This window comes from Mastacembelus armatus, chromosome 24 (genome assembly GCF_900324485.2).
Source record: "Mastacembelus armatus chromosome 24, fMasArm1.2, whole genome shotgun sequence".
Lineage (NCBI taxonomy): Eukaryota > Metazoa > Chordata > Actinopteri > Synbranchiformes > Mastacembelidae > Mastacembelus > Mastacembelus armatus.
This window is the reverse complement of record NC_046656.1, coordinates 20,097,855-20,119,487: the sequence shown is the minus strand read 5'-3', so window position 1 is coordinate 20,119,487 and position 21,633 is coordinate 20,097,855. Positions and strand designations below refer to the sequence as shown.

General features: G+C 42.5%; 2 protein-coding genes across 13 annotated transcripts in view; one reads left to right on the top strand and one right to left on the bottom strand.

The window, feature by feature from the left end:
- Positions 1 to 1,129: 1,129 nt before the first annotated feature.
- Positions 1,130 to 6,976, bottom strand: LOC113137189 (cysteine-rich protein 2-like). Its single transcript, XM_026318666.1, has 8 exons — positions 6,854 to 6,976; positions 4,991 to 5,085; positions 3,617 to 3,674; positions 3,386 to 3,517; positions 3,025 to 3,093; positions 2,820 to 2,914; positions 2,625 to 2,682; positions 1,130 to 1,937 (listed from the first exon to the last, which is right to left on the bottom strand). The coding sequence occupies exons 1-8, from the start codon at positions 6,894 to 6,896 to the stop codon at positions 1,873 to 1,875; spliced, it is 615 nt and encodes a 204-aa protein (XP_026174451.1). The 5' UTR covers positions 6,897 to 6,976; the 3' UTR covers positions 1,130 to 1,872.
- A 4,902-nt stretch (positions 6,977 to 11,878) lies between these two features.
- The window catches only part of LOC113136927 (uncharacterized), a 31,349-nt gene continuing 21,594 nt past the window's right edge, over positions 11,879 to 21,633 (top strand). Inside the window, exons 1-9 of one of the 12 annotated variants that reach the window (XM_026318099.1) lie at positions 11,879 to 12,091; positions 12,916 to 13,043; positions 13,237 to 13,557; positions 13,699 to 13,971; positions 14,143 to 14,271; positions 14,386 to 14,523; positions 14,618 to 14,646; positions 15,029 to 15,044; positions 15,632 to 16,075. In XM_026318099.1, coding sequence (XP_026173884.1) covers positions 12,045 to 12,091; positions 12,916 to 13,043; positions 13,237 to 13,557; positions 13,699 to 13,971; positions 14,143 to 14,271; positions 14,386 to 14,523; positions 14,618 to 14,646; positions 15,029 to 15,044; positions 15,632 to 15,786 — 1,236 coding nt within the window. In that variant the 5' untranslated portion in view covers positions 11,879 to 12,044 and the 3' untranslated portion in view covers positions 15,787 to 16,075. Of the gene's footprint in view, positions 12,092 to 12,310; positions 12,410 to 12,915; positions 13,044 to 13,236; positions 13,558 to 13,698; positions 14,272 to 14,385; positions 14,524 to 14,617; positions 14,647 to 15,028; positions 15,228 to 15,618; positions 16,076 to 21,633 lie in introns of those variants that run through there. The other 11 variants (XM_026318098.1, XM_026318095.1, XR_003296312.1 and 8 more) reach the window with 11 other exon arrangements.

Here is a 21,633-nt window from a genome sequence, read left to right as displayed (position 1 = left end):
TCAGACCTGTAAAAAAATATGAGATTCATCATGTTAAGTGTTCAATTATATTTATTAAAAATTCCACACTGCCAAGAAAAAACAAATTATTTTGCTTTAAAGAGCTGTTGTTGAATCTAAAAGAGAAAAGGCTTATAGATCCCAAAAACACCAGGAAAAAGGAGGTATTATATAATAGAATAAAGTATAAATGAATGAATGAAATAAAAAACAAATAAATGAATAAAGTATCTATTTCTATCTATCTAAAACCTGTCAATGTCATTTTATATTATGTCTTCATCACTTTTACGCACCCCACACATAAAACATACTTTTATTACATTTCATGCTCTTTTCTGGATTAACTTGGTGTTAGTCTGTTCAGCTTGACATGTGTTTCTTCCAGCCTGTTTCCAGTAAGAGGCGGTCCAGACTCCATCCAGTCTGTGACGCCTGACCTGTTTACTCGGCTGCACCTTTCTGAGGCAGAGCACAGGCAGAAACAGAAAATCCTGATCGGTTTCAGGTGTGTTACCACTACACCCAGTTAAGTTTCCTTTTATTGTGAAGCAACTGACCAAAACCAGACCTGGAGAAATTTGTAACCTGTTCTGGTCCAGATTAGTCTCAGTAGCCTCACACCCCATGGGGCCTCAAATGGCAGATTTACTTTACTATATCTGGTTTACATGATATGTCATTGGAAAGTTCTCAGAAATTTGCACCAATAAATATCAACTATACCATGTTGACCATTCTTCATGTTGTGTGTCCCCAATTCTTTCAGTTTATATTGAACTAACTTGCTGCAAAAGCTTTTTTTTATTTGTATTTGTTCATGATAGTGTTGAATTTACATTTTATTTTACTTAGAATTTGGTCTGAATGTTCTTCCTGGGTATAAAACACATCTGGAGAGTGTAAAAATGTGTAATATATGTGTTACTGTAACAAGTAAACACCTCTTCATTAACACAACCACATCCTTAGTGAACAGAGAAAAACTTTTTTTATTGCTCAAATGAGTGACAGATGAATCAATTAGTTGCCTGACGATCAATCAACAACATTTCAATAACTGATTAACTAAGTAATTTATCACAAATTTATATAAAAAAAACAACTGATCCATCTTCTAAGGCTTTGCTGTTTTATATCACTGAACTGAGCTTTGAGTGTCGAAAGCAGTTTGAAGACTTTACATTGACGTCTGGAAAGTTTTGACTGTTTATCATTTAACAGACTAATTAATTAAGTGATTCAAAAGTGTTGCAGCTCTTCAGAGTCGGCCCACGTGTATGAAATGCTGCACATAACAAATACTTCACGTGCAGCCTGTGTGATCAGACACATCCACTGACACTCCACACTCCAGGTTTGGTATCACACAGTTTTACTGTAGAAAACGTGATGAGCAATTTTTTTCCCTCTTTTTTCACAACACACCTCAAACTCACCTGCAAAACATTCAGTAAAACACACGTCATCCTTCACTACAGAGCCAGGATCAACTCGTTCAAGAAACACTGACAGTAAATTGGTGGGTCAGTACTTTTCATGTCATACATCTTCTAAGTGCACAAAAGTCTGAAAAACTATTAATACTGAGTGAATAAAACACAGGCACTGATCCACTACGTAACAGGCTAATAATTATTTGGCAACGAGAACCAAGAAACTGAAAGGCAAGTCTGAAACTCATTGGAGAACGTAGTAAAGTTTTGTTTCAGTACAAAAAATAGATATATAAACAACATACGAATACAACAGAAACATCAAATTATCCATCCTCGTGAGAAGAGTACATATCATTTGTCACCATGACTGTCGAAGGCAGATCAACGAGACATCGAGGCTCCTGGAGGTGGTTCTGTGTGTGTGGAGGCAGCATCAGGGCTGGGCTTCGGTTTCAGGATCGTCGTAGATGTAGCTGCCGACACCTCCGGTGTTTACACCTACGAGAGAGCAGAACAGCAGAACAGCTTCACCGTTACAGGGTCCAGAGACCAGAGTGAGCCACACAGCCGGTTCTGCCTCTTCCACAGTTTAAAGAAAATCTGGGTTTTGAGATGTAGAAGCACGAATGTTACAGTATTTATTAAAACTACTTCCTAGTGAAAGTCCAAAAACTCTCCAAAGTTTGTTCTGTGGATGATCCAGGATATTACACAGGCTGTTTGTATTTTTATTTTTTCAATGCTTGGTATCAGAAATGTCTCAGATATCCAAAACTATCTGCTCGGCCAGAGTTAAGTGAGTGAGACTGATCCTTAAAAAGAAATAATAACAACAAACAGTCCAAAAATGTTCCGCTATAAAGGCAAACAGCCCTAGACACTACAAAAACAAACAATTTTTTAGACAAACAGCTTTATAAAGTCATATAATGCAAAAATAAACAGGATTAATCAGCTGTGGAAAGAATCCTTTAGGTCAATATTAGTCTCATTAAAAAAAACTGTGCACCAGATCCTAAAAAACCTTTAAAATGTAGAAGCATGGTTTAGTGGGTGAAGTAAGTGGTTGTGCTGCTTTGTGAAACCAAATTTGGATGCTTACAGTGCACAGTACTTCTTTAGACGCCCGTATAAAGACTGATCTGTGGTCAGACAGAGATGCTGTTTTTGTTGTTAGCCTCTTACCTTTGGGTCCAAACAGCACAGCGTAGCACGGTTTGTGGCAGTACGGCTGTCCATCATGCTGCAACACAAAATCCCAAAACTTCAGTTTGTGGTGCACGTTGAAACAGTAAAAACCTCTAAAACCAGCAGCAGCAGCAGCAGGAACTGAGCTGGTGTTAGTCTGTTCAGCTTGACAGCTTTCTGAGCGAGTCTCACCTCTGCATGGCTGCCAGGAGCCAGAGTCTTACTGCACCTCTCGCAGCGCAGACAGGGCCGGTGCCAGTTCTTCCCGAGAGACGACACCTTCTCCGCTGCACACACACACAAACACACACAGCATCATGGAGACAGTCCCTATGTCAACAAGGCGACTTTTGATTTCATCACTCGTACAAATGCGCATAGACACTTATCTGCTCACCGAAATACACCGTCTTGTTGCATTTGGGGCAGATGTTGGGTCCTCCAGAGAACGATGAGAAACTTGCAGCTGAAAAAGTCACACTGAAGTGTAATAATGCACAATTTGATCCTTGCAGACATTTTCAGATTAGGACTCAAACCTCAGCTCATTTATTTCCTCCTGTTTTTGCTGACAGTTTGATCTAATTTCTCTTTTCGTCACCTAAAAGCTGCTCCCTGCAGAAGAATCTCCAGGAAGCCTTAATGCTGCTTGAGGGACAGAAACTGAACCACCATCCACAGACTTTTTAAGCAGAAAATAAATTTCTCTTCCTAACATATGACAGTTTTTTTCTATTTTTACTCCACATATTTCTCACCCTTCACTGGTCCCCGTGCGGGCGCTTTTCTCGCCTCCTCTGGTTTGGCATCTGTTTCCATGGAAACGGCTGCAGGGGCTTCGTTGACAGGAGCGTCGTACACGTAGGAACCAGCTCCGCCGATGTTCACACCTAAAACACACGCAAGACGGTGCATTTATGGACTTGAAGGCGACCGATACACAGAAGTTACATATGCTGTCTTTAAGTGCACAGAAGAAGAAACTGCACCTTTTGGTCCAAAGAGGGCAGCGTAACACGGCTTATGGCAGTAAGGCTTCCCATCATGCTGCAAAGACAACAGGGACAGTCAAGGGCAGCCACCTCTATAAAAGCCTCTGAGTGAATCTAAGCCAAACCAGTTTTAAGTGGGAAGGTTTAGATAACACATTTTTGTTTTCAGTCTGTTTAACATGTTTAACAAAAAAACCTACCAGGACTTATCCACAGGAATTTATAGGACTTGTCTGTTCTATGTTATTTTGTCTTCACACACATTTATAACATGAATAAAGATCTAAATATGAGCATCATGCAAACTGGCGTCTGCTAAACCTCACTGCATTTCATTCCTCACCGTGAAAGCTTGAACTCTAGAAAAAGACACATCACTCCCTTTTCATAGCTGTTCAGGACTGATGACTCCAGAAAAATGTGCTTGGCTTTACTTTGCATGCACATTTATAGACACATGCAACATTTCTGGCTTCATCTGTGTGTTAAAGTGACGTACTGGTCATTCAGACATGTTTATTGTGTTCAGACGTGCAGAAAAAAAAAAACAAAACACAATTCTTCTAATATTTGGCACCAAGTGTGTGAGAGAGTGAGCTGTGCTGCAAAACATATGATCATCTCCTAAAATATGAAGCACTGAATGAACACATCAGTAATCCAGATGTGATTTCATGTGTATATATATTGATGACAAGCTCTGAAAGGGCAGAGTTTATTGACATGTTTTGTTTTAATTAATCACCATCATCAGTGGAAGTGATGCTGATTCATTCTCCTCTTTAGGTGAGCTCTCTAATGACTTTGGTTTGTAATAGACACAGAGCTCTGTTGCATATTTAATAATCAGCACCTTATGTTTTATGGTTCTGTTGGTTTATATTCACATGTAATGTCATTTCCTTAACAAATCAATCACAGACACATCAGTTTTACTCAGTTTTACACTGAGGAAAGATAAAACAGATCCTCAAAATCTGTGCTGGTCCCTGATGACACAAAAACCTGACTGCAATAGGAAGAACCTGTGGTTCCACTGTGGTTACACTTACAGAGTCAGAGCAGTGACTTTTCTGCGAGGGTTCCTTGTGGTTAGAAAAGCAGTAAAGTTGAACCACAAGAAAACCCAGAACGTCCTGCTGAGGTTGCAGTAAATTTCCTTTTATCAAGGGTGTATCTGAGACAACCCGCAGTTTACAGCTACAACAGACATTCCTTTCTTCTCTTAGAACCTGTTTATAGTCCAAACTACAGCTTAGGCATTTTAAAAAGGAAGTCCTGGGCCACTACACATTCATACTGACACACATTTCCTAAATAACTCCACATTAAAGCATCGCGTTAAATCTCCAGCCTGATGCCTCCTCTTACCTCGGCGTGGCCTCCGGGATTCAGCGTCTTGTTGCAGCGCTCGCATTTCAGACAGAACTTGTGCCAGTCTTTCCCTAAAGACGACACTTTCTCCGCTGCAGAAGAAGAGACACAGTAAAACTATGATACATGACAGCAAAAGCTCAAACAGTCACATGCTGATATTTTTCCTTTGCAGGTTAAATATAAGAACATGAAATCACATTACAGATTATGAGGGAACAGACTGGTCCTGGTGTAAACAACACAAGATGTTAAGTAACATTAAACCTGATGGTCTGAGCTGTAGTCAAGGTCATTACAGTCTCAGTCTCTGAACCTGAAGCATTTCTCATTCTTTCCTCTGCAGAGCAACACGACTCGGACAGATTTCATCTTCAGCTGCACCGTCAACAAATATTTCAATCCAGGATTGGAAAAAGTTCAGACCCTAAAGAAAAGTCCACATTTTCCATCACAGAGACTTTAAGGAATGAACAGAGAGATTCACACACAGTCACTTATCAGTTTGTCGTCGTCCCAAAATATCCCACAGATACAAGGCGACACTGTTCAGACTCTCAGTCACTGTGATATGTGACAGCAAACACTCTGCACTGCTGGTGGAGGACGTGTAGGTGTGTGTGTGTGTGTGTGTGTGTGTGTGTGTGTGTGTGTGTGTGTGTGTGTGTGTGTGTGTGTGTGTGTGTGTGTGTGTGTGTGTGTGTGTGTGTGTGTGTGTGTGTGTGTGTAGATTAGCTCACTTATCATTTCACAGTCTTATCACTGTAGGAATCCACTGGACAGACCATGTGAGTGTTTTAGAACAATTGTATCTGAGTGAGTGTCTTCTAGAGGAACGTCTCCATTAAGGAAACTGTGACAGCTGATAAAATATCTGAGTTTACATTTTATTAACAGCATTTTCCACCATGCAGCTGCGAAACAGCTCACACTGCCTGTGAGACACTGGTTTCACAGGAGCATCGGATATGCAGCAGGATTTCACCCAGCAGGTTTGGTTGAAGCTGCAGGGTGGGGTTCTCCAGAGAAATGAAGAGGGAAGAACAAGAACAAATCAATCCATACAAAGCCTGTGCGATCAATCAATTATTTACTACCTTTGTGGGGCAGCTCTGACATAAAAGAAGCTGCAAAGTGACAGATGGTCACTGAACTCAGTCAGACGATACCAACAGTCAGGGAAAAGACAGTGGCCTTTAATTTATCACAAGTGTCACCCAACTAAAACCTCAGTCTGAGTCTAATGGGTGAGCATAAATGCAAAGATGGAGGGTCTGTTAATGGCTCGGTGTAATCTTATCCACTGATAGTGGAGCCATTACAGCCCAGTCCGCTGATCCAGACCGGTCACCAGCTGACAACAACAAAATACTCAAATTTCTATGGGATTTATTCACATGTTAACGTCTGTTCTTTTTATTTTCTTTAATAAACATTAGAATCATTCTTCATAAAATGTACGATCTCACTGTGACATATCCAAAAACTGCATATTGTCCAAACACAGTTCTCCTAAATGAAGCAGCCAATTTTCATTCAACAATTTAGATCATTTTAAGTTACATTTCATTTGAAAACATTAGATAATAAATCTATACATAATAAAACAGATGTATAGAATAAATCAAACCCTTTCATGGTGTCAGGGGGTCAGGACCAGCTCAGACCCTGTGTTGGTCGTGCAGCTGTTTGGGTTGCAGTAAATCTGGTCTGAGGCTCATTAAAACACACCTTAGGGCCTGTGAGCTGCAAAATGAAACAACAGTCTGTCTGGACCTGACACTCCCACCCAGCAGCCCCGGCGCCGCCTCAGGCACCGATCACGACGCTGCAGCGGCCGCTCACAAAACGCGGACTTACCGAAATAGACCGTCTTGTCGCACTTTGGACATTTTGACGCCATGTTTCCGTGTGACCGGGGGAAAAGGTCGTTTTCAGTCCGTTTGCAGCTCCGGCAGCGCAGACTCACCTCAGAGGATGGTGCTGGTGATGATGATGATGATGATGATGGCACAGAGACCGAGGCTCATCCTCCGGTTGGCTCCTGTGGTTGATTTGCATAACCCCGCCCCCTCAGTGACTTCCTACAGATAAATGGTATTTTTAGCTTCATAAAACAGCAAAACCACAAAAGTTACTGAATGTCTGTATCAGATGTACTTTCTGTCCAATAACAGTTTATTTGTGGTAATACTTGATTATAATGAAATCATTTTACAATGTTTTGTAGTATTACAGTACTGTACTGCTCCATTATACTGCATTTCCAAATATTCTTTACTCCATTACATTCATCTAAAAGCCAAACAGCTGCTTGTTTCCACATGTGCTAGAGATGAACCAACATTATTCATTTGGATGTGAGGAAATTGAACAAAAGCAATAAAGTGCTGGACCATAAAACCAAAGCAACGAGCTGCAAGATGCTAAAATCTTACGTGGAGCTCTGTGACGTCTAATATATCAGCTCATTAATCGTTGATATAAAAAATATTGGTTAGAAACACTTTAATTTGTGCCAATGTATTTCACACAGTGATCAGTAGTACTTCTACCTGAGCTGCCCTATAGCATACCTTCATGATATTTCCACTGCACAAGTTAGATTATACCTACTATTACACCTACCCATGCTGTGGGAAACATCCATCCATCCATCCATCCATCCATCTTCTATACCCGCTTTTCCTGTTCAGGGTCACGGGGATCCGCTGGAGCCTATCCCAGCTCTCTCTCGGGTGGAAGGCAGGGGTACACCCTAGACAGGTCACCAGTCTGTCGCAGGGCCACATATAGACACATAAAGACAGACAACCTCACACACTCACACTCACTCCTACGGGCAATTTTAGAGTCACCAATCAACCTGACATGCATGTTTTTGGACTGTGGGAGGAAACCGGAGTACCCGGAGTAAACCCACGCAAGCACAGGGAGAACATGCAAACTCCACACAGAAAGGCCAGGATGCGAACCCACGAGTTGTGGGAAACATGTTATTTAAAACACTTCTTTTTCATCATATATTTGTAATATTTGAATTATTCTGTCCAGCTAATGTGATGACATGTCAGTCTGCCCACCAGTCATGGGGTAACAGTAAACTCTCTCTGCACGTTCACTTTTCTAACCTTCATTTAAAGGTGGGGACTGTGTACCTCGCTGCTGATTTATGTCGGTGCGTCTGTTTTTGAAATGTGATTATTCTGAAATTCTGGCTCTGCTGCTTCCTGTGCGTTCATCAGTCACTCGTCAGCTCTGTTTGTTTCCTCTGTGTGGTTGTTAGGTTACGCTGCAGCACAGGGAATGTTAAGTGATGCTCTGCAGCTCCCAGCACTGTTCCTCTATACATTCTTGGCACCGAGATACAAGGCCTGACTCTAGATGGCCTTCCATGGGCAATTAAGAATAAAAATGTATTGAAATATAAGGTGAAATACAGGCAACAAAGTGCAAATATAAACAGATTAAACAAATAAATAATAATGTACATGGAGCAGGTGAGCTCACCCTGGACAGAAAAAAAACCATCAAATCTGACTGGAGTGATGAAGAAACTGTGACATTCCTCAGTTCAATAAAATAATCGATAAATGTCATGTTTCCATCACATGTGCCTTTGTTTTCATTTTGAGATGTGATTCACATCATCCTGTTGTTTCCTCTTCTTCTGCAGTGATTTATGGTGGATTTACTGGAGAGTGGGCAGCACCAACTGTTAATCTCAAATAGTCACATAACAGCAGATGATTGAAACATTTTTCATTTTCTTTTGCCAGATTTCTGTAAATTTATGTAAAATTTGTGAAGGTTTAATTACTGACACCTCACAGTTCAATTCCTTCTGTTTGCATATTCCCTCCATGTTAATCATAGTTTTGCTCAGAGGATGAAGACGACACAGAGCAGCAGATGTTCAAAGATAAATCTGCCGTACTGGGACTTTCAGCTGTTTCAACGAGATCAACCAACATAAACAGATTCAGCAAAGATGGAAACAGCTGCAATTTTTTTTCCCTTTAGTGCATTTGGTCCTGAGCCACCAAGGGCCTGGGAACAAATCTTAAAATAAACATCTCCAGAATGTGTCTGTCTGTATTTTTATCTCAGAGACAACCATGACTGGATGTCAGGGGTGTGGCAGAACGTCTTTCTGTTTATTGAATAGTGAGTTGTATATGGAACGATTCATTTTCTACTGGAAATGTAATATTTAAAAATAAATGTTCTGGGTATATTTGTAATATGTTGCTAAAAGGCTCCCCCTCTCTGTCTTATTAATCATGATACAGGTCTAAATCATGAATTAAATCATGAAGAGAAGAATCATTAATTATTCTAATCAATAATTCAAATGAATGAAGACATGCAGCCACATGCAGCCCAGATATTATTCTGACCTGGGTGGTGAAAATATAAAACCCAGAAGTATTTGATGTAGATTTTATTTCTGTGCCAGCTGACCTCCACTTTCTTCATACACAACTTTATTTTAGACATCTGGATTTTATTTTAAAAGACCCATCCAGAATCCTTCACTGGTTTAAGTACCGTACATTCGTCTTTCAGGTGGAATTTAATGAGACACAAATAAATAAATGCACATTAGCTATGTTTAAATATTTTGCCTCTGAGACTGACTATAATTATAAAGTCATTCAGTTACAGTTTAAACCACAGATAAACCACGTTTTGCTCCTTCTTCAATTTGCTTCCTCGTGTTTTCATCAGTGTCAATAGGACAAACAGTTTTTACACTTCATGACCGTGACAAAAACACTGTGGATATGATAAACAGGAAATAAGAAAAATAAAAGTATAATAGTTTTAAGATCATGTATTTCCTTTGGCTTAAGTCAGTCCACAACAGACGAAGAAGAAGAAGCTAAACTGGGAGACGGTCACTTTATGGCACAGCACTAGTGTTTGTGTCCGGACCGTCTGAGTGTGACACCCGCCGGAAGTAAACAAAGAAAGCGGTAGTAGCTTTTTAGCTTTGAGCTAAGGAAACAACTGAAGTGAAGAAGCAGCAGATTCTTTGGTCTGATGTTTGTGAGGGTTTGTCAGGAAGCTTCTAACAAACTTCTGCTGCTGTAGAAACATTCAGTCTGAATATCATCGCTTCATATTTGTCTTGTGTCGCTTCGTCCCTCCAAAGCTCCCACAGTAGTAACTTAGAGTCACCAACCGACCTGACATGCATGGTCTTGGACTGTGGGGGGAAGCCAGAGAAAACCCTGCAGTAACATGAGGAAACAAAATACACAAGAAGAAAACCAAAGAGATTAAAGAGGAACAGCAGCACTACCTCCTTTAAGCAGGATGATGGTGCTTTTCTCTCAGCTCACCACTAGAGGGAGCTATAGGTGGTCTGTCTGACTGTCTGCAGCTTGTTGGTCCTGTTTTGAGGAAATGGCCACTGTGACAGCAGGTGTATCCAGCTCTGGTCCTCAAGAGCCACAATCCTGCTTGTTTTCTCTCCCTTCCAGTTTCTGATTGGCTGAACACACCTGATCCAGGTAATCAGCTGTGTGCAGGGCAGGTATAGGTGGAAAACAAGCAGGGCTGGATACCCTGCCCCACAGCATCCAGGGTCCAGAGACACTCAGTATTTCTGTGAAGCTCAGTGGAGGATGAGGCTGTGGAGACATGCAGGCATCGTAGCTCTGAGCCTCCAGGACACAACGTTATAGGATTTTCTGCTTAAACTGGAGAGAACTAAACATGAGAACGTTAACACATGAAGCTCAAACTCTGATAAAACACTTTTTATTTTAGTTTATTTAATCTGACTCTTGTCTTTTCAGGAAACAAAACAAACCACAGCTGGAACAAAACAAGTTTAAACAACATATAATCACATGTTATACAAGAATATAGGAGATAATAAACTGTGCTGACTGATAATATAAGTTTATATCAAGAAACGATTCACTGTGGGAGAAAAACACAACTTAACGTTTGTACAACGACCTCAGTTTAACCCAGTTCCTCATGTGTGCATGAAGCATCAGAGCCTCTAAGCCCCTCCCCCTTCTGAAACATGACAGCAGCAGAAATAAGACTAGGACCCAAATGAGATGAGCAGGTGAATAAACAGGTTGTTGCTGTGGAGAGGGATCAGAGCCACTTCAGGACTGTGGAGCAGTGAACAGGTTTGAGAGTAGATGATGGGACTGCAGCAAACTGCTGTGGGCCGGTGGTCTGTTTATCTGCACTATTCAGGGAACGGAAACAGTATATGGGCATTTCTCACACTTGTGCCATCGCATGCAACGTACAGAGCTGTGCTGCTGTTGCAGCCACATTCTCACCACAACACGTCCCCCTCAGTTCTCAGAAACAATGACGTCAACCAGGATCCAACAGGTCTCAGAGCAGTAAAATATCATCTCCTCTGTGTTCTTTCCCAGCTGCTCCAGTATCACCATGTTGCACCATGGACATCAAGAGTCAGATTCTGGTGGACGAGGAGTTTGACTCTTCACCTGTCTGTTCATGTGCTGTCAAACATCACCATGAGTCCTGTCTGGTTTCTGATCAACTCTGTCTGAACAAAGGAAGAAGCTTCGACACAAACACGTTTTCACACCATCAACTTCCTCAGTCTTCTTCTTCTTGTCTTGTGGTCTAAGTTTCCACATGTCACAAATAGACTGTGAGAACAGACACAGTTTGCACTTGTTGTTTCCTTGGTACAATGATGTGCAGTGGTCGTGGTGACTCTAATAGAAATGAGTCAAATAGTGTTTTTAAAGTCGGACTTTGAGCTGCAGCAGGTGGTTTGTCTCATTTTATAGAATTCCTGCAGTTTAGTTCAATGTTTTTCACTTTGTTGACACATTTCCAAAGATTAAAACCTGATATGTGAGCAAATCAAGAAAACACAGGCTGCAGTCAGTCTGAGGAAGTGACGTCTCACTGGTCACAGGAAGAAGAGGCTGTTTCCATCTTTAGGCAGAAACCACTTCACAGACTTTGTCAGTTGAGAGCGCGACAACAAGAGATGAACAAAGTAGAAGAGACAGAGCAGCACCATGGCTGAATCCACATGGATCCAAATGTCTTTATTTCTGATCCTGATGCTTCAGTTTCCAGGTAAGGACACATATAACACATGTTCAATAAAGAAACATTCCAAAACTGCTTTAATACGACTGATGCTGCTTTGGTAACAGCTACGTTTGGTCTGAGATGAATGAACTCTGGGAACCACAGAGGAGAAATTTCTACATTTCTATTGTATCTCAAATGACCCTCATATATAATCATGTTATTATTTCTGTTTAGTTTTTATATTTGTCACTTTTTCAACAGCAACAACTGGACAAAATCTTTTATTCTTCACTGTCAGAGATGGAGATGACGTCACTTTATCTTGTGAAAATCTGATTAATGATCAGGATAAATGTGATGGTACGACCTGGATCTTTAGTGGATCAGGAAACACAGCAGCTGTAGAGCTGGTTAGACTTGGACAGATTCACAGTGAAACCAAATCTAAACCAGACAGACTGAGTGTTACAGAGAACTGTTCTCTGGTTCTAAAGAAGGTCACAGTTGAGGATGTTGGTCTTTACACCTGCAGACAGTTTGACACATCAGGACGACAACAAGGTCCAGACTCTGTGGTTGTTCTGTCTTTTGCATAACAGATAAAATTCAAAAGCTAATTTGTTATTGTCATTAATGCTACCTAAAGAAAGTCAAGTAGTCTGTGTGTTTACTGTCAGTGGTGATGTAGCACGATACTGTATTTTAGTCAAACTATCTGTTTAGTTTTCAGTGAAGTGAAAGTTTCAGTTTAAAGTTGAATCTATATTGAGTCTTATGGTGAAGAGAAGGAATTAGGAAAATGCAGAAGTTGGTGTGAGGAAGTGACATGTGAGTAATGAGTGAAGTCCATATGCTTCATGTTTAAGAAGCAGCAGCTCAGAGACTCTGACAGTTGAGAGAGAGAAGAAGAGACAAATGAGAGAGAGAAGAACGATGGCTGAATTGACAGGGATTATAACGTCTTTATTTGTGATGCTGCTGATTGACTTTCCAGGTAAGGACACATGTCAGAGTTTCAGAGCATTCTTCCAACTCTGTCAGTGGGGCTTTATTGACTAAGCTTGATTTAGTGAAGCTGAGATCAACATGTTGTTTGTGTTAGTGACACATTTAAAAACTGCTGCTGTATCTAAAATGATCTTCTCATGTTCTGATTAGTTTGTTATTTTCCTCTCTCAACTTCTAAGCAGCAGAAACTGGACAAGTTTCCTACATCGATGTCAGAGATGGAGACGACGTCACTTTGTCTTGTGAACATGTGAAAAGTGATCAGGATAAATGTCAAAAAACTGATTGGCTCTTCAATTATCCAGGAGAGAGTGAAACAACTGACATCATTAAACGGGGTCAGATTTCCAATTTTAAATCAGACAGACTGAGTGTTACAGAGAACTGTTCTCTGGTTCTAAAGAAGGTCACAGTTGAGGATGTTGGTCGTTACACCTGCAGACAGTTTGACACATCAGGACGACATCATGACACTATGGTTTTTCTGTCTGTTGTTACCAGTGAGTATTTCCATCATCATGTTTTCAGCTCAAACTGTCTTGTTAGAACAAAATACTGAAACATCACAATAATTATGATCCAGTGATGAAGTTCATTTTCCTCTTGTTGTCTTTCTCTCACAATATCTCCATCTTCACCAGTGACTGAACAGAAGCTCCATGATAAAGTGACGTTCAGCTGCCAAGTGTTTAGATATGATCCCTGTGTTTTTTCAGTGAAGTGGCTGTTTCAGGATAAAGATGTGGATCAAAATAACAAAGACTTCCAGACATCACAGACTGACTGCTACGCCAATGTGACTTTTCTGGATTCTCACTTTATTTACTCATCAAGGTTTAAATTATTCAAGTGTGAAGTGACAAATCCTGTCAGTGGAAAAGTGCAGAAGTTCAGCTTCAGACGTCAGAGCTCAGGTGAGGAAACAGGTGAGAATATGATGAGCTGTTTAAGACTAAAACCACCTAAAAGTTTGATTGATTTGATGGATTTGAAGTTTGAAGATGATTTTTCACCTTCAGTTACATCAGATGGAAACATGAGGAGTTTTCTACCTGAACAGTTTCTTGTGTTGTTGATTCTTTCAGGTCAGGACACAACAACAACAACAACAACAACAACAACAAAAACAACTAAACCAACAACAACAACAACAACAACAACTAAACCAACAACAACAACTAAACCAACAGCAGGTGATTCTCCAAAAGCATCAGGTGTTTTTTTTTTTCTCTTTCCCTTTTTACATTTCTTTATTTTTCCATGTGAACATGTTGTTATTTGATGATATTGTCAATCAACACACACATTCTTGTCTCTTTAACCTGAAGGATTTGGCCCAGAACAGAAAACTGACCCACAATGTTTGAATGGTTTTCCAGGTTGGTGGAGGTTCATTATCGTCTCTGTGGGTTTAGCAACTCTCATAATTATTGTTGTCACCGTCAACGTGTGGACGAGAACTAAAGGTGAGAACGTTCACTGGTGAAATATTAGAATGACAGTTTCAATCATTTGAGATTTTCTCTGTTGAAGCTGAAGTCGACTCTTTTGTCTGTTTAGGGAAGAAAACCCAGATGGATAAAAACACTGTGAGTATAAAAGTGAGAAATCACATGTTTCTACATTGATGACTTTCCAGAGCAAAGCAGTGTTTGTGCTCTTTGCTCTTCACTATGAACTGTGGGGGCTGGATATATCAGATTAGTTTGCATTTCCTCCTGCTAAATGTGCTTCAGTGGAAGCCTGAAGGTCAGAGGAGGCTGTGACTGGGAAGTTGTTGGTTTGAATCCCTGGATCTGAGAGTGTGTGTTGGGAAAGTGGATGAGTGATGCTCTCATCTGCTCCACTGACTCTCAGGGAAGTTCCCTTGAGCAAGGCACTGAACTCCAGCTGTTCCTCTGCAGCTGCTCTGTGCTCCAACACTGATGTGGTTTAACTGAGACTCTCAGTGTGTTGTGTTGTTTTTCACAGGGACGTGATGATGATGATGAAGATGAAGGTGAAGGTAGAGTGAAATATGAAAACGTTGGAGACCCTTCTGTTTCTGTCAGACTCCACTGATCAACTGGGAAACACTGTGAAAGCGTCTTTCTCTGCTGGAGTCTCCACTGATCCCAGAAACCTCTACGCTACCATCAACAAACCAACCAAACCAAAGACATTTGTCACAGTATGGCTGCATCTCATTTCATCACACTTTTTCAAATTCCTTTTTCTGACTGTAAAGAGACTTTTCACCTAAAATGAGTGTAGTAGCTTAATGAATCTAACAGTCAGCATCATATGGCAGAAATGTGAATAGAACATAATAAATGACATTTAGCTTGATGAGCTTCCTGCAGGGTATTTGAATGTGCTGCTGTTGGTTTATCACTTTGATTTGTGTGTGTTTAGTTTGAAATGCAGTGGTTTTAACATCTGTATCTGGCTTCAGTTATGTTTTGTTTTCTGGTGTGAAAACGTATAAAGCAAAGTTTGAGGAAGTGGCTCCATTTCCTTGACTGAGACACTTGTGTTGTCAGAGCTTGTTGTGTAATACATGTGGTGCTGTTTCATTCCAGGCTCTGAGTAAAGATGATGATGATGAAGGTGACACAGTAACCTATGCCATAGTGAAAGCTTCCTCCACTGATCCCAGCAACCAACCAAATGAGTCCAACTCATGTCATGAGGTCACTGTGTATTTTGTTGAAGGGTTTTATGATCCTGATCAGGATGGACTGTTGTAAAACTCTGTTTCCAGTAGGGGGTGCTGTAGGTTGACTAGTGGCTCAGTGTTTAAAGGAAAGTGTCAAACTGTCTGGCAGATTCATCATGTTGCTGTAGCGCCACCTGTAGGTGAAATGTGCTAAAAGTTTCCAGCTGCTCTGAGCTGATATGTGCACCAGTCATTTAAGTTTGGCAGTGGTCAATGAAGAATTCAAATCATTTCCTTCAAAAAAGGATGAATGTCATGTAAAATATAGAAACACTCTGAATCTTAAATCATATTCTGGCTTTAGTTAATACAATTCAATTAGTGATTACACCAAAATAACAGCTTTTTTCAGCTGCAATAAAATGGATATTAGTATTTTGTCATGTTGTTGATTGATTCAGGTCCAAATCTTCACATTTTAGTCCCAAACTATTTCAGTTCTACATATTCTGTTAGACATATGCTCAGGTACTGCCCTCTACTGGTTGAAACTCAGCTATTGCAGCTGAATTGTGCTGTTGGTCTGATCTGGTGGCAGCTTTGGTCTCCAACCACCCACCACCCCCATCCTCCCTCACCCATCTCCCCACCCCCTCCTATAAAATCAATTCATTTATACATATTCTTTAATAAATATGGGCAGCACTGTGGATAGTGGTTAGCACTATTGCCCCACATCAAGAAGGTTCCTCGTTTGAAACCCATCAGGGGCCTTTGTGTGTGGAGTTTGCATGTTCTCCCTGTGCTTGCGTGGGTTTTCTCCAGGTACTCTGGTTTCCTCCCACAGTCCAAAAACATGTATGTCAGGTTGATTGGTGACTCTAAATTGCCCATAGGAGTGAGTTTGAGTGTGTGAGTTTGTTTGTCTCTATGTGGCCCTGTGATGGACTGGTGACCTGTCCAGGGCGTACCCCTGCCTTTCACCCAAAGAGAGCTGGGATAGGCTCCAGCAGATCCCTGTGACCCTGGTTAGGGATAAGGAGGTATAGATAATAGATGGATGGATGTTATAGATACGCACAGGTACTGCCCTCTATTGGCTGAAGCCCATCCATCCTTCTTCTTCCGCTTATCTGGGCCTGGGTCACGGGGGCAGTAGCCTAAGCAGGGATGCCTAGACTTCCTTTTCTCTGGACACTTCCTCCAGCTCTTCCAGGGGGACACCGAGGCATTCCCAGGCCAGCCGAGAAACATAGTCCTTCCAGCAGGTCTTCCACGTGGCCTCCTCCCTGTGGGACATGCCCAGAACACCTACCCAGAGAGGCGCCCAGGGGACATCTGGAACAGATGCCGACGCCACCTCAGCTGGCTCCTCTCGATGTGGTGGAGCAGCGGCTCTACTCTGAGCTCCTCCTGGGTCACGGTGCTCTTCACCCTATCTCTAAGGGAGTGCCCAGCCAGCCACCCTGCAAAGGAATCTCATTTCAGCTACTAGTATCCAAGATCTTGTCCTTTCGGTCATGACCCAAAGCTCATCACCATAGGTGAGAGAAGGAACGTAGATTGACCAGTAAATCGAGAGCTTTGCCTTTCGGCTCAGCTCCATGTTCACCACAACAGACCGGTATATCGACTGCCTTGCTACTGCCAATGCACAGATCCGTTTGTCAGTCTCACTTTCCATCCTTCCCTCACTCGTGAACAAGATTCCAAAATACTTAAACTACTCCACCTGAGGCAGGGTCTCTCTCCTGACCTGTGGATTGCAAGCCACCTTTTTCCGGTTGAGAACCATGTCCTCGGACTTGAAGGTGCTGACTCTCATCCCAGCCGCTTCACACTCTGTTGCAAACCACCCCAGTGCACGCTGAACTTCCTGGATCGATGGAACCAAGAGAACAACATCATCTGCAAAAAGCACTGGTTAGGAAAGGGCCCCGGACCCCATACTCCTGGAGCCCCTACGACAGGATGTCATGAGGGACGCGGTCAAATGCCTTCTCCAAGTCCACAAACCACATGTGAATTGTTTGGGCAAACTCCCATGAAGTGGTTATAGAGCTGGTCCAGTGTTCCACGACCGGGACAAAAACCGCATTTTCCCCCTGGATCTGAGGTTCTTTCATCAGCTGGATTCTCCTCTCCAGCACCCATAGACCTTCTCAAGGAGGCTGATGAGTGTGATCCCTCTATAGTTGCAGCACGCTCTAAGGTCCCCATTCTTTAAAAGAGGGACCACCACCCCAGTCTGCCAATCGAGGAATACTGATTGCACTGCAATGTTGCAGAGGCATGACAGCCATGACAGCCCAACAACATGCAAGACCTGAGGTACTCGGGGCGGATCTCATCCACCCCTGGTGCCTTGCCACCAAGGAGCTACCGAACTACCACAGTGACTTCAGCTTGGGTGATGGGCTGATCAGCTTCAGACTCCTCAGCCTCTGCTTTCTTTATGGAAGATGCATCGGCGGGGTTGAGTAGATCCCTGAAATATTCCTTCCACTGTCTGACAATATCCCCAGTTGAGGTCAGCAGCTCCCAATCTCTACTATAAACAATGCTGGCATTGATCCAGAGGCGCCGGACAGTTTGCCAGAATTTCCTCGAGGCCGACCGCCCGGGCCGCAGCATGCTTGGCCTTCCACTACCTGTCAGCTGCCTTAGGAGTCCCGCAACCCAGCCAGACTCAGTAGGACTCCTTCTTCAGCTTGATGGCATACTGCCGGTGTCCACCACAACAGACACCGGAGATCTTATGACCACAGGTCCGAGCTGCTTCGTCAATAATGGAGATGAAGAACATGATCCATTTGGACTCAATGTTCCCAACCTCCCTCAGGATCTGGTCAAAGCTTTCTCAGAGGTGGGAATTAAAGACCTCTCTGACAGAGGGTTTGGCCTGTTTTGATAATGTAAGCAGTAGAAAGTACAGATATTTCTGTTTAAATGTAGGGAGTAAAAGTAAAAAGTCATCAGAAAAATAAATATTCAAGTAAAGTACAAATATCTGAAAAAATTACGCTCAGAAACATGAGCTGCTTCTTCACCTGGGTGGTTCGGATGTGACAATGGAAGACACAGGCAATGATAAAGATTCTGTAGTAGCATTGACAAGGCTGAATGATTATTTCACGCCAAAGATTTTGCAATTTTGGCGATCACAAAGACGATTTAATTTGTGATCAAGTCATTGACAAGTGTACCTCTACTGCTTCTCTCAGGAGAAGACTGTTGCATGAGAAGGATCTCACATTGTCTGTTTTGCAAGATGTTGCCAGAACTATGGAAGCTGCAGACCAACAAGCTGAAAAAATGGAAAAATGGAAAAGGCAAAACTTTGCATGTGAGCAAAACACACACACCAGCTAACATGTTGTAATTGTGGCCGTGCAGGGCATTGTAGGAAAATGTGTACTGTTGGAGAAGGGAAGCAGTGTTGCTCCTGTGGCAAAGAGGACCACTTTGCAGCAGTTTGTCAAACCAAAACAGGACTAAAAGTAAACCAAGTATCAACTAAGGCACCACACAACAAGGAGTCAGTCGACATCACAGGAGAAGATAATGATCCTGAAAGGGAGTCTGATCCGCAAGGGGACACTAATGATGCTGAAATGTCAATATTGGTGGACAGGATGCCAGTGACCATGCTAAGAGACTCTGGTGCAACTTGTAACATTGTCAAGTCAAATGTGTTCAAAGCACTGCATAACAATGGTCATACACAGTTAAAGAGTACATCCAAGCAGCAATATGCTTATGGATCAGACACACCACTGGCTGTGGAAGGATATTTTACTGCTGATGTAGCAGGTTGGATTTGCTATATGTTTAGTTGGATAGAAACAAGACACCCCTCTATTTTTTTTGTTAATTGTGAATAGTATGTGTATTTAGTACCTACTCTGGTGTAGTGGCATTTTTAAGACAGTAGAGGGCGCCACTGCTGGGTGGATTCACTGGGAGGAACATTGGTTAGCGACCTAGCTGAGTGCTTCAGTATTAAATGAGCACTGGCTTTGGCAAGACGTTTATGTCTGTTCCTCTTCATTAATCCACAGGCCTTACGGCTTGTGTATCACTTGCTGCCGGCACGGATTTCCCCTAGGTCTGGCGCCGGTAACAATTGGGGGCTCATCCGGGATCCGTGTAGTGCATCTACCTGGTGAAACGGTTGCTGAAACGACGTGAATCAGTGTCCACAACTTCAGGGAAGACTGCAAGTTACTTCATCCAGAGAGCGGGTGTCACCTGTGTCACGTCGTCATGGTCATTGTAACACCACGGCGGATGCTGGTCTGCAGGATCCAGAAACGACTTTCTGATTTGAGCATGGATCAGCTGCTGACCATTGCAAATGCAATCGATGACAGTGGTGCAGCTAGCAACATTGACAGTTTAAGCGAAACAGAACTGTATGAACTGATTGTTGATTACGTAAGGAGTGAGAAACTGAGAGCACTTGAGGATGAAGGCATGGCTCAGCTCCTCCTGCTTCATGACATGCTGGGTGACATGTTGGCAGTACCAGAGGCCAGGGCGACTGTTGCTGAGAAGACAAAACCCACATCGGCTGAAGAGTCATCACACCACCAGACAATTACACCAATCAGAGACATTCTCACTCACACACATATGGACAGAGACATCCCCACACTCCCAACACGTAAGGATAGAGACAGTCCTACCCTGTCTCCAAGTATGGTAGGAGAAGCAGGAACACCAGCCAGAAATTCAGCTGGGCTCGCATCAGCCAAGTCAGACCCAGCAGGTATCTCTCCTGGTAGGGTGAGGTCTTCATTCCACTTGGAAGACCAGGTATTAAGGATAAATGATGTTGCAGCTCTGCTTCCACGCAGAGAGTTTAAACTGCATGGTGGGCAGATTTCTGATTTTGGTTCTGATGTGTCATATAGCAGTCTGTGCAAACAAATCGATGGTGGTTTACAAGAAGGTTTCACTGAGTCTGAAATCATCCGTACAGTGCTAAAAGTAATGAAACCTGGTACATTTAAAGATATGTTAACTAACAAAGATGACTTGACTGTTGAAGAGCTCAAGAGATTTCTTCGCTCTCACATCCAAGATAAAAGTAGTACTTAGCTCTTTCAAGAGTTAAGTAATGCTAAACAGCAAGACAAAGAGAGCCCACAGCAGTTTCTGTATAAAATCATGGGTTTAAAGCAACGTGTCCTCTTTGAGTCACAGCAACCAGGTGCAGATTTTAGCTATGACAGGAAGCTGGTCCAGGGAACTTTCCTTCATGCGTTGTACCAAGGATTAAATGAAAACAACTACTATGTCAGACATGACCTTAAACCCCTACTTACTGACTTGCAGGTTAGTGATGACTTCCTGTTAGAGCAGATAACCAAGTCCACTAGTGAGGAGGCCGAAAGACTACGGCGCCTTGGCAAGATTAAACCTCGACCAGCAACTGTTAGCGTAGCTCAGCTTGACAGTGACTCGGCTAGGCAAGCTAAAATTGACATGCAATTGCAAGCTAATGGGGCTGCGATAGCTGAACTGACGGTGCAAGTGTCCTCGCTGACCAAACAGCTGACTCGGACGGTAAGACCTCCTGACAGTGCAGCACACGGACACTCCCGCTCACAAACAAACCACTCTAAAGTACCCACGAACGAGACCAAGGGCAGATGCCAGGACTGTGTGCAAAAAAATAATATGAGCTGTTTTCACTGCTTTGTCTGTGGTCAAACTGGACACAGGGCCATCGGTTGCTTGCAGAGGAGAATGCTGGGAAAACGGGGGGAGGTCACTGGAGAGGGGCAGCCAGTGACCAGAGTAACAGAAGCGCCCCCCCAGCACAGACCTAAGTCAGCTATCCCTATAAACCAAGACGAAACCACCACCAAGTAAATGCTTGGCACAATTAATTGGAAAGTGATGCATGGTCTCATGTGCCATAAATGGTGTC